At 40.0% G+C, this 12,528-nt stretch overlaps 1 protein-coding gene across 2 annotated transcripts; it reads right to left on the minus strand.

Moving 5' to 3' along the window:
* Positions 1-71: 71 nt before the first annotated feature.
* On the minus strand, positions 72-12,190 carry LOC128604353 (serine/threonine-protein kinase ICK-like). Of its 2 annotated transcripts, XM_053619443.1 has the most exons (10): positions 12,068-12,190; positions 9,758-9,989; positions 8,074-8,128; positions 5,434-5,555; positions 5,241-5,320; positions 4,842-4,974; positions 4,438-4,609; positions 4,080-4,247; positions 2,628-2,887; positions 72-503 (listed from the first exon to the last, which is right to left on the minus strand). In XM_053619443.1, exons 2-10 carry the CDS (start codon positions 9,856-9,858, stop codon positions 485-487), a joined length of 1,110 nt encoding a protein of 369 aa, XP_053475418.1. In that variant the 5' UTR covers positions 9,859-9,989; positions 12,068-12,190; the 3' UTR covers positions 72-484. The 2 variants fall into 2 exon arrangements, with proteins under 2 accessions (XP_053475418.1, XP_053475417.1); XM_053619442.1 differs by lacking the exons at positions 9,758-9,989; positions 12,068-12,190 and adding an exon at positions 8,232-9,705.
* Between the last annotated feature and the right edge of the window lie 338 nt (positions 12,191-12,528).

Below are 12,528 nucleotides of genomic sequence, written 5' to 3' on the forward strand. Positions count from 1 at the left end.
ATTCATTCATGTTTGTGCTGCACACCAATTACATTTGGGTTTGAGATCAAAAGATGGAAATGAGACGAGAGTTTAGGATTTCAGATTTTATTTCCTGGTATTTACATCTAGACGTGTTAAACAACATAAAACATTACCTTTTGTATCAGACCACCCAATTTTTAGGTGAGCAAAAGAATAGGAACACATAAGTCTTGAAGTAAATTAAAGTAAATAACACTTAATATTTGGTTGCATATCCCTTTCTTGCAATAACTGCATCAAACCTGTGACTCAGTGACATCACCAAACTGTTGGTTTCTTATTTTGTGATGATTTTCCAGGATTTTACCACGGCCTCTTTCAATTGTTGTTTGTTTCCCTTCAGTCTCCGCTTCAGGAGGTGAAATGCTGCTTGGTAGGGTTAAGGTCTCATGATTGACTTGGCCAGTTTAAACAGTATGTTTTGGATCATTGTCTTGCTGCATGATGAAGTTCCTCCTGATTAATTTGGATGCATTTCTCTGTAAATTGGCAGACAATCATCAATAAAGATTAGTGAGAACCTGTTCCAGAAGCAGCCATGCAAACCCAAACCATGACACTACCACCATATGTTTCACAGATGAGCGTATACAGTGCCCTCCACTAATATTGGAACCCTTGGTAAATATGAGCAAAGAAGGCTGTGAAAAATTGTGTTTATTGTTTAACCTTTTGATCTTTTGTTCAAAAAATTCACAAAAAATAATTGCTCTCATTGATATCAAACAACTGCAAACACAACACCGGTATATATAAAAGAAAAACTATATCTTTGCTAAATGTAGGCGTGCAACAATTATTGGCACCCCTATGAATTCATATGAGAAAAATAAATTTCAAGTATATTCCCAGTGATATTTAAAAAAAAAAAAAAAATTGTACACTTGGGTGACTAGGAACAGGAAATTGTTCAACCATGACTTCCTGTTTCACAGGGGTATAAATATGAGGTAACACATAGGCCAGATTCCTTTAGTCATTCATAAAAATGGGTAAGACTAAGGAATATAGCTGTGATGTGCGGCAAAAGGTTGTTGAGCTTCACAAAATGGGAAGTGGCTATAAGAAAATAACAAGCATTGAAAATGCCCACTTACACCATCAGGGCAATAATTAGGAAGTTCCAGTCAACTGGAAATGTTATGAATCAACCTGGAATTGGACGTGTGTCAATTTTGTCTCAACGCACTGTGAAGAGGATGGTTCGAGTGGCCAAAAAATCTCCAAGAAACACAGCTGGAGAATTGCAGAAGTCAGCTGCGTCTTGGGGTCAGAAAGTCTCCAAAACTACAATCCGAAGTCACCTTCATCACTACAAGATGTTTGGAATGGTTTCAATAAAAAGTCCTCTACTCTCATCCAAAAACAAACTCAAGCATCTTCAGTTTGCCAGACACTACTGGAACTTCAAATGGGATCGGGTTCTATGGTCAAAATAGAGCTTTTTGGAAATAAACACCAGTGGTGGTTTTGGTGTACACAAAGTCCAACCTCATCAGGCATAATAGGAGAAGACTCAGAGCTGTTATCTTGGCAAAGGGAGGTAGCACAAAGTATTGACTAAAAGGGTGCCAATAATTGTTGCACACCTATAGATTAAAAAATAAAAACAATTTTTCCACAGCCTTCTGTGCTCATATTTACCAAGGGTGCCAATATTAGAGGAGGGCACTGTATATGATTGTGCAGCATATTGTGTTTGGGCCCTTAACAAAAGTCAACGTGGTTCTCTGTCCTGGCATTGCACGTAAAAGCTACTAATCAAGTCTGGTTTCCATCTTCATTTTTCCATTATTCATTAATTATTCTTATGATTGAAACAATTTCTAAGAGATTATATATTTTGATCATACACTCACTGACCACTTTATTAGGAACACCCATACACCTACTCATTCAAGCAATTATCCAATCAGCCAATCATGTAGGCAGCTGCACAACTGCATAAAATCATGCAACAGCTTCAGGCTACAGTGGCCAGGTGAAGATTGTAAAAAGACAAAGTGATGCATTTCCAATCTTCAACTCACCAGTTTGGCTGAGCCCACTGAGCTGAGTGCCCACCGTACCCTCAGATTCCTGTTCTTGGCTGACAGGACTGGAACCCAATGTAATCTTCTACTGTTGTAGCCAGTCTGCCGTAAGGTCAAACAATGTTTGATGTTTTGTGCATAGTGAGATGCTTTTCTGCTCGCCATGGTTCTAAAGAGTGTTTATTTGAGCTACCAAAGCCTTTCTTGTCAGCTTGTCAGATTGGTATCCGGCCAAAAGAACTGCTGATGGGTTTTTTTGTTTTTCACACCATTGTGTTTAAACCCTAGAGATTGTTGTGTGTGAAAATCCCAGATGATCAACAGTTTTACAGTGCTTTTAGGCCCTGCACTGCTGCCACATGATTGCCTGTCTGGATAATAGCATGACTAGCATGGGACATGTGTTCCTATTAAATTGGCCAGTAAGTGTAGGTGGTGTTAAATTTTGAAAAAAAAAATTTTTTTTCACGTTTCCAAAATATTTTGACTAACATGATAATGTAAAAAAAAAAAAAAAATTGGGTGCCCTATGAGATAGAACTAACACACCAACACAGTGGCATTGCTCACCTTGCTTTTGTCATGCCTTTGTCATGTATTAGAGGAAAGCGTCTCTGCACTGCCCTGTCCATCTTGACCTCTGCCTTTTCTGGCCTTTTAGGAGGCTCTGGAAGGTGCTGTGGTTGATGGGCTGTATGAGGTAAGGTGAGCGGTGGGATCTGAGGAAGAGGTTCAGGCCTGAGTTGCAGAGGCTGTGTTTGTCCTTGGTCCTGAATCTGCTGTGGTGTGCCTAGGACTTGACCCACCTGAAAGTAGGGATAGCGCAGGGCCTGGAATTCGAACAGCATCATGAGCCATGGTTAGAAGATGAGGAACTGTGATTTTAGTGTTTACATCTGATAAGACTGTGTACCAACATTTTGGTACATCATGATATCACTTTTCGTAGGGCTGGCGGTTCAATTCCCGGCCCATGTGACTCCACATGCGAAGTGTCCTTGGGCAAGACACTGAACCCCAAGTTGCTCCCGATGGCAAGCTACCGTTGGTGTGTGAGTGTGTAAATGGGTGAATGAGACACAGTGTAAAGTGCTTTGGAACCGCTAAGGATAAAAAAGCGCTATATAAGTGCAGACCATTTACCATTTTCAATGTCACATTTTCCTAGAGGATGATATTATAGAACACTGCAGTGGTGGTGTGCAGTATAATAATTCAGACCTGCCAACCATGAAGAAGAAGAATAATGTCAAACTGAGTTCTTCTCAATGAGGGAATTGAGTAAATGTAAAAACACATTGCACAGAATAAAACAGCACATTTTCCATACAGTCCTTTTACAAACCTCTTGTCTAATGTACCTTGTACAAGCCTTGTAGAGTGCTGCTTGGACTCATCCGAGTACTTTAAATTATTTGCAAAAAACATTAGATTTGACACTTCGCTGTACCCTATTTAACTGTTTTGGTCAAAATTTTCCTGGATGAATGCGATTGAAAATGCATTTTGAATTCTAGTGTATCCGTAATAAGTATAGTTATATATTTATAACAATAATGTTAGCTTCTCATAATCATTTCTAATAATAATAATAATAATAATAATAATGTTAGCCATGTTAAACATACAATGATAGATTTTGTTCCATATTAATGAATTCAAAACATTCTCCATTTACTGTGACAGAAAGCATCATTGCATCGATCGAGTGGGAAAACTGAGTCGAAGCGAGGCGAATGCACCGGCCTACACATTACTAATGTGAGACAAGGGAAGGGGAGCAGCTTCCAGGGGGCGTCAGTTAATATCGGAGAGTTCAAACAACCCAGGCAACTGTCAATCATTCCAGATTCATATGTCGATTGGCTCATCTGCTGGAATGTAACAGTGAGAAAAGACTGCTCTTTTGCCGCAGTAACTAGTACCAGCATACTCCGAAATGCAGAGCTCCTATAGAAAAGGTTGTAAGGTTGCCTGGTTTGAATACTTGTAAAAAAAAAAGTATTTTAAACTTTGCGTTACCTGGCAGGCTGCTGGCCGTTTTTTAGGGTCCCACTGTAACAGGTCTCTCATCAGCTGAATAGCTTCGGAGCCGGCGCTGGGGATCAGGGTGGCTAGACTGGTGGGCACGCACTGCGGCCAGCGGAAACTCATGGAGGCAGCCAGCTGGCATCCTTCAGGCCAGTCATTCTACATGGCCAAAGGTACACATCAAATGCTCACAAAATTGCACAACTAAAGAATAAATCATTTAATAAATTTAGCTTGAAATTAAAATCATTTTCAAATATTTTATATTTGACTAGTCCTGGAGTATAATATTTCATCAAGTATCAAGTATCATATCTAAGTATTTTATCAAGTATCATTTGCTTACTACCTTTTTCGGAGTTCCCAAAACCTGGCAGATCTTGAAAATAGTGTCCACCTCACTGGAGCCAGGAAACAGAGGTCTGAGCGTGTAGAGTTCAGCCATGATACAGCCTACGGCCCACTGGTCTATAGGAGAGCTGTAGCTTGTGGACCTGAGAAGCAATTCTGGAGCTCGGTACCTAAATTCATGAAAAATAAAAAAAATTGGGGGACAAAAAAAGATAAAAAGATAAGTAAAGATAAATGTGTGTATTGTGTCTAAGAAAATGCAACCCGAAATAAATGTTGAATAATACTGCTTTCAGTCAGCAATTCTACATTGTACAGCCAGTGCTGTTACATATTCATGATATCATAGTCACCTAAATGATCACAAGAGATTTCTAAGAGCAAAAAAAGAGCAAAAGTTACCATCTTGTCCCCACATAGTCAGTGTAAGGAGGACGAGATCGTATCTCTTGAGCTAGTCCAAAGTCAGCAATTTTCACGAGCTCAGGACCCATGCACAAAAGATTCTCTGGCTTCATGTCTCTATGAAAAAAGCCTAAAGGCAAGGCAAAACAGTTTAATAGGCAATATGTGATTATTACAGACAAAGCTAGGAATGGCAAATTCTTAGGAAAAAATGTTCAGCATCAGATCTTTAGTATTAACAGTGTTTCTTACCACAAAGGCTTCTGAAATATTTCAGTTCTGATGAACACTTCTTATTTTTGATTCAGGGAAGTTGCACTTAATATTTAATTTATTTGTTCTCTGAATTCTGTTTGGCAGGTTATTAAAAGAGAAAGCTTTGTTTGTGAAACACACCATGTTTATGAATGAAGGCAAGTCCCTGTAGAATCTGAAACATGATATTCCTCACTGCAGACTCAGGAAACATGCGTGTTCTGGAAAAATAAGTGGGAAAAAAAACACAGCTGAGTAGAATACTTTACGTCTATTTTGAGAATGTTATGAAACCTGTACTCTGTAGTCTACAGCTCCTCATTTTATTGGATACCTTTTTTTCATGAGCTGATAGAGGTTCTCAGTCATATACTCAAACACAAAGTAGAGCTGATCATTTTCCCGGATGACCTCCTTCAGCTTGATCACATTGGCATGGTTGAGTTTCTTCAGGGACTGGGAATGAAAGAAATCACTGGTTTAACCATCGATATCACACACTCAACAAACCCCTGAATCTGAACATTTCAAATAAAAAAGGAGGTTATTATAGACAGGCCAGGGAAATAAAACAAGGTGCTGATGATGCCAAGTGAACTGTTTATAGGGTTTTATCAAATATAATTGTCCATTGCAGCCTAAACCCAAGTGAGATCTGAAATTAATATAAGCAGCATACACACATCAGCCACTTTATTAGGAACACCATACTAATACTATATGCACTATGCTGCTGCTACATGATTGGCTGACAGAATAATTGCATGAATAGGCAGGCATTCCTAATAAAGTGGCCAGTGTATTCTTAGGGTAAAAGAATAATCTGTAAGTAGACCTGTGCTGATATGTGACTATGCAATATACGGAGACAACACTAAACACAGTACAGACAAAATATCTTGGAATCTGTTCTTATATTTATGTAGTTCAGCTTTAATCAGTGAGACCTGTGCTATTTTAATGACCTTTATAATTAAATGATATTGCAAACCAATAATAAAAAACAGAATTGTACATCAGCACATGCCTATTTATAAGCTGTGTAATTCCATGCATTGGAAAGGATTCATCATCTAGTAATTGTACTTGATAGGCTGCCTGCTTGATCACATGCCCTTTTATAGGATTAATACAGGGACAAGTGGAGTTAGAAGCACTGCAATTTCAAGACACACAGACATGCTTCACTGTGCAGCTGCAGAAATTTGTTTTAAATTTGTTTGTTTTTTTGGTATGCCAGCAACAAAAAACAAAAACAAACAAGTGACAAAACATAATCATAAGAAATGTAAGAACATTTATTCCCCACACCTTCAGAGCAGCTGAAGCCAAACATTACAGCATGAGAAATTATTTGTAGAGTGGTGCTTGAAAGTCTCTTTAGAATTTTCTATATTTCTGCATATATATATATATGACCTAAAACATCATTACATTTTCACACAAGACCTAAAAACAACAAGAACCCAATTAATCATATGAGAGAAAAATATTATACTTGGTCATTTATTTATTGAGGGAAATGATCCAATATTACATATCTGTGAGTGGCAAAAGTATGTGACCCTTTAGAATTAGCAGTTCATTTGAAGGTGAAATTAGAGTCAAGTGTTTTCAATCAGTGGGATGAAAATCAGGAGAGTGAGTGCCCTGTTTTAATGATCAGGGATCTATCATAATCTGATCTTCACAACACATGTGCGTGGAAGTATATCATGGCACGAACAAAGGAGATTTCTGAGGACCTCAGAAAAAGAGTTGTTGATGCTCATCAGGCTGGAAAGGGTTACAAAACCATCTCTAAAGAGTTTGGACTTCACCAATCCACAGTCAGAAAAAATTGTGTACAAATGTAAGAAAATTAAAGATCATCGTTACCCTCCCCAGGAGTGGTCTGATAGTCCACGAGGCCACAAAGGAACCTAGAGTAACTTCTAAGCAACTAAAGGCCTCTCTCACATCGGCTAATGTTAATGTTCATGAGTCCACCATCAGGAGAACACTGAACAACAATGATGTGCATGGCAGGGCTGCAAGGAGAAAACAACTGCTCTCCAAAAACAACATTACTGCCTTACTGCAGTTTGCTAAAGATCATGTGGACAAACCAAAATGTTAAAATATAACTTTTTGATTTAAATGAGAAGGGTTATGTTTGGAGAAAGGAAAACACTGCATTCCAACATAAGATCCTTATTCGATCTGTGAAACATGGTGGTGGTAGTATCATGGTTTGGGTCTGTTTTGCTGCATCTGGACTTGGACGGCTTGCCATCAATGATGGAACAATGAATTTGGAATTATACCAGCAAATTATAAAGGAAAATGTCAGGACATCTGTCTGTGGACTGAATCTCAAGAGAAAATTGGTCATGCAGCAAGACAATTACCCTAAACACATGAGTTGTTCTATCAAAGAATGGTTAAAGAAGAATAAAGTTAATGTTTTGGAATGGCCAAGTCAAAGTCCTGACCTTAATCCAACAGAAATATCGTGGAGGGACCTGAAGCAAGCAGTTCATGTGAGGAAATCCACCAACATCCCAGAGTTGAAGCTGTTCTGTACTGAGGAACGGGCTAAAATTCCCCCAAGCCAATGTGCAGGACTGATCAACAATTACCAGAAACTTTTATTTGCAGTTATTGCTGCACATGGGGGTCATACCAGATACTCAAAGCAAAGGTTCACATACTTTTGCCACTCACAGATATTTAATATTGGATCATTTCCCTCAATAAATAAATGACAAAGTATAATATTTTTGTCTCATTTGTTTAATTGGGTTCTCTTTATCTCAAATGTGAAAATCTGAATGTGAAAATCTGATGATGTTTTAGGTCATATTTATGCAGATATATAGACAATTCCAAAGGGTTCGCAAACTTTCACGCACCACCCTATGTGGGAGTGCATTCAGAGAGATGAATGCATGACATAACTTTTTGTTTGCATCTTGACAACAATTGTACTTACCTTGACCTCACTGAGATTCATGCACTCTTCCCAGGAATAGAATTTCCTTTTCATTCTGCATAATGAAATAAAATACATAACATACACATACTAATTCATGAACACTGATGATAAAAAAAAAAATACAACAGTAACACACTAACCATGAGCATACACACCTGCAAAAAGAAGCCCTGCTGGACAAAAGGACTAAAAGAATACAAATTACAATCTTGTTTTCCTTGTGCATCCCCCTGTGTTGAATCATGAACTTCACAGCTGTTTGGCAGTCCATGATTTAGCATTCTTTTGACATGAAAAGTATCAGGCAACCAGAAGAACATCAACAGTTGATCAAAGTGTGCTAAATATAGTACAAAAACCCCACATTATTCTGATGACCTAATTACAATTTTGATGACCTGATCATGGATGCATTTGGCAGAGCAGTATTTTTTCATCACATTAATTCATTTCAGATTAGTCGACTATGTAATCCTGTGCTGCCAACCAAAATGCCTTAAAAAGTAAATACTCCATTGAGTTAAATCAGTGGAACACTCCAGTGCTACTGTTCCATGTCCCTTCTCCCATAATAACATCCTGTTCAAGTTAAAAATAGAGCAAACCCTAAACTGTGGCTTTCAGAAGCCTGACAGATAGCTACATAATCACCAAAATGGGAGGCTTTAAACCCTGGATTCCTCCACATCTGAAGCGCCAGTTATCATCTTAACTGCGTTCGCTACTTGACTGGTTAGAAGATACACTGGTACATTTTTATACTCAAGCTTACTTAAAATGCACTGGCAATCACTAGCTGCCAGCTTCAAAACACAGAAAGCTTCAAATGCCAAGAGTTTGCAAAACCTCTCAAGATACCACAATGGCCTCATTCTGGTGCTTAGACAGGCTAGATAAGGGGCTCTGTGCTTTGTCAGTCTTGGTGTGTTTCTCTACGCTCTGCTAATTTGGGTCCAAGTTGCTGTGTTCAACTTGTCTTGGTCTGGAGCTCTGCACCCAGCTAGACTTGGTCCTGTACTCAGCCTTTCTCGGTCTGTGGCTCTGTACTCAGCCTTTCTCGGTCTGGTGCAGCTCTGTGCTCGCCTAGTCTCGGTCTGGTGCGGCTCTGTGCTCGCCTAGTCCCAGTCTGGTCCGGCCGTGTGCTCGCCTAGTCCCGGTCTGGTGCGGCTGTGTGCTCGCCTAGTCCCGGTCTGGTGCGGCTCTGTGCTCGCCTAGTCCCGGTCTGGTGAGGCTCTGTGCTCTCCTAGTCCCGGTCTGGTGCGGCTCTGTGCTCACCTAGTCTTGGTCTGGTGTGGCTCTGTGCTCGCCTAGTCCCGGTCTGGTGTGGCTCTGTGCTCGCCTAGTCTCGGTCTGGTGCGGCTCTGTGCTCGCCTAGTCTCGGTCTGGTGCTCACCTAGTCTCGGTCTGGTGCGGCTCTGTGCTCGCCTAGTCTCAGTCTGGTGTGGCTCTGTGCTCGCCTAGTCTCGGTCTGGTGTGGCTCTGTGCTCGCCTAGTCTCGGTCTGGTGCGGCTCTGTGCTCGCCTAGTCTCGGTCTGTGGCTCTGTGCTCGCCTAGTCTCAGAGCCACAGCTGAGAGTTTCTTCAGTGAGCTACATGTTATACAAGATTATTTGTGAATGTGGCCCTGATCCTCATACCAACTCAGCAACTAAGACAGAAAACATTACAACAGCTCGACTTACTTCTTGATGGCGACAAGCTCACCAGACTCCAGGCAGCGGCTCAGTGTGACTGAGCCAAAGGTGCCATCACCAAGCTGTTGGAGGGCAGCATATCGGTTCATAGTGCTGCTTTCTTTCTCAGCATGACATGCAGTTGTACCTGGCACCTGTTTGATGGCCGCTAAAATGCAGCCAGGGTCTGTGGTTTGAGTGACACGCCTTGAAGTCAAGATGTTCGTGTGCACACCACCACCTGCAAAGTAACAGACTGACAGGGTCAACAGACAATTTGAGGATGGTCTGAGGAGTGGATACGCACACAGTAACTTTTTAATGAAGTTGAAACCAGTTTTAGACTGAAATTAAGATGATCCCAAAAATATTGTGATTATATAATTAAAAAGATTAGATGATGACACACCTGCGATTAAAGAAAATGGATGCAGACTTTAATGGGGTGAAGGAGAGGAATTTCGTTTATTTTGCTTTACCTTTGCTTTAGGCCTCAGTGCTCGCACAACTGAATTTCTCTCATACACAACAGTTTATCTACACACCCCGAATATCTTTGTGTATGTGCAGACATTTTTACTGACCACCCTCTCTTTTACTGGGATCATCTTACGCAGTCACATAACATGTTCCTTTTACATTGCTAACATTAAAGGTGCAATCCTGCCTTAACTTTTCTATTAACCTTTATGTGATTATGTGATGAATCCACAATGCCACTTGACTGCCTGATAATACTAATGCCAGTGGGATTTAACCCTTACATCATCTCTACTTAAAGAGAGTGATGCAGCAGCGCTTTATTATGTTAGTCTGTCCTGCTTTCTCACCTCCACATTTGTACATTCTGCTTAAACAGAGCAGGTTCTAAAGCTTCAACTTTCAAGCTAACACCACTATCAACAGCATCACGCTCGTCATCTCGTAGATCTCTCACTCACCTGTACTCTGCTGTAACTCTGCACAACCTTGTCATACTTGTCAACTTTTATTATCGCCCCTGCTGCTACACTGAATTGCTCATTAATACCATACTGAGCTGCGAGTGAGAAAAGAAGCTCTTATCCCTCATGTCTAAGATGTCTGTTGAAATGTTTTCTGCTGTTAAGCGCCATCAGCCATATCTGGACAGGATTACATTTACATGGGGTTCTGGGGTAATTTCCTGTTTTACAGATGCTCCAGTGTCATCTGATTTCCAACCAGTTCGGCCATATTGGTGTTTTTCTCGTCCTCTGAGAAAATTACAGTCTGAATTACTTACTATTTTTCGCCAAACTCAGTGGTTGTCTGATAATTTTAGTCCCGTCTGAATCAAGGTTATAATCGTAAACGAACGAAATAACGAAAACTAGGTGTGAAAAAACATTGTCGTTAACTAAAATCGAAATAAAAACGAGGCATTACAAAAAAAAAGATAACTAACTAAAACTGTATTGTCTGTTTGCAAAACTAACTAAAATAAAATACAATTCTAGAGTAAATGTCCTTAGTTTTAGTCTTTGTCAATGTCTTTCATAGAGCAAATATCTTTCAGAGTTGACATTTCCGACTGGGAACCCGGAAATTACGACATTCCATGTCAAATAGAACACTGCATAGTCCATGCTCCTCGCCTGGCATCATGGACCGACCGAAAGTCGGAATAAAGCGACATAGTCCTATTTGGGGCTACTTTGAATATAACTGTGTGTCAGATAAAAGCGTGTCTTGCAGTGGAAAGTGGTGAAATATGTGGACAATTTTTTAAAGGGAAAAATCCCACGAATTTGTAAGTACATTTGAAAAGTGCGCACAAGGAGGTTAACCTAGCTTACCTTAATAAGGTAAAAGAGAACGCTAAGCCCCGCCTCCTGAATTACAATTGGGTAGGCCTTGCTATACGAATTTACTATTAGCCAATCCAACCGCAGGGACAGGACGGTATTAGCCAATCATATAGTAGGATTTATATACGTCTAGACTTCAGGTGGGAAAAGGATAAGTAAGGAAAGAGGACGGCTGCGTTCCAAACTGTGTACTACCGCACTAGAATAAGTACACTACATACCGTTTCTGGCATACTGTTAATTTTAGTGCGTAGTATTGCAGATTGGGACGTGGCCATTAACAGGCTTCCAGCAATTTTAAGTTATAGGGAGTAAGTAGTAACTGTAGTGACTTGTGACTGATAACATTTAAAGTCAAAGTAGCACGCGCAATGTCAGATTAGTATTGACCCAGGTAAATACAGCACTGAAAATATCGCGTGTTTAGGAATCAAAATCTTTTGCAACACTCTACATAAAGCTCGAAAACATACTTCTGTTTAACACTCACCTTATAACAGAAAAGTTTTCTTCTGAATAGTTGAAACGGAGAATCACTGACTGTTGCTCTGCACTAACGAAGCAGCTCTAAAGAATGATTAATATTCTGCTGAACCACTGTATTGTAAAAGGTGACACAAATGTTGTGACTACGTCACGTGAACACGTCACGGATTCCATTCGATTCATTTAAGAGGCCATGCGATGCTCAGGATGTTCGCTATTCCACAATTCCAAACTTCCACACAGTGGAGAGAATATTGTTTAATCGGAGTGATGAGAAATGTATGATTAATCATTTGTGTAATGACATGACAACAACATGCTGTTACATTGTATGACCGCTAGATAGCAGTCGATGCGCACAAACGAGTTCATCATTCATCCTTTCATTCATTCAGGGCCGTTTCTGAACATTTCTCAGGACCCCCCAACGATAATAATCACATTATTTTATATACAATAATGAAC

Source organism: Ictalurus furcatus, chromosome 29 (genome assembly GCF_023375685.1).
Source record: "Ictalurus furcatus strain D&B chromosome 29, Billie_1.0, whole genome shotgun sequence".
NCBI classification, from domain to species: Eukaryota; Metazoa; Chordata; class Actinopteri; order Siluriformes; family Ictaluridae; genus Ictalurus; species Ictalurus furcatus.

What these genes read in the sequence shown, in the direction of transcription:
- LOC128604353 (XM_053619442.1), bottom strand. Translation starts at nt 8,347, where the DNA reads ATGGACTGCCAAACAGCTGTGAAGTTCATGATTCAACACAGGGGGATG. An exon ending in AGCAGGGCTTCTTTTTGCAG is followed by an intron (nt 8,129 to 8,231) that starts GTGTGTATGCTC and finishes TTCATTATGCAG; the next exon opens with AATGAAAAGGAAATTCTATT. An exon ending in TGAATCTCAGTGAGGTCAAG is followed by an intron (nt 5,556 to 8,073) that starts GTAAGTACAATT and finishes TTTCATTCCCAG; the next exon opens with TCCCTGAAGAAACTCAACCA.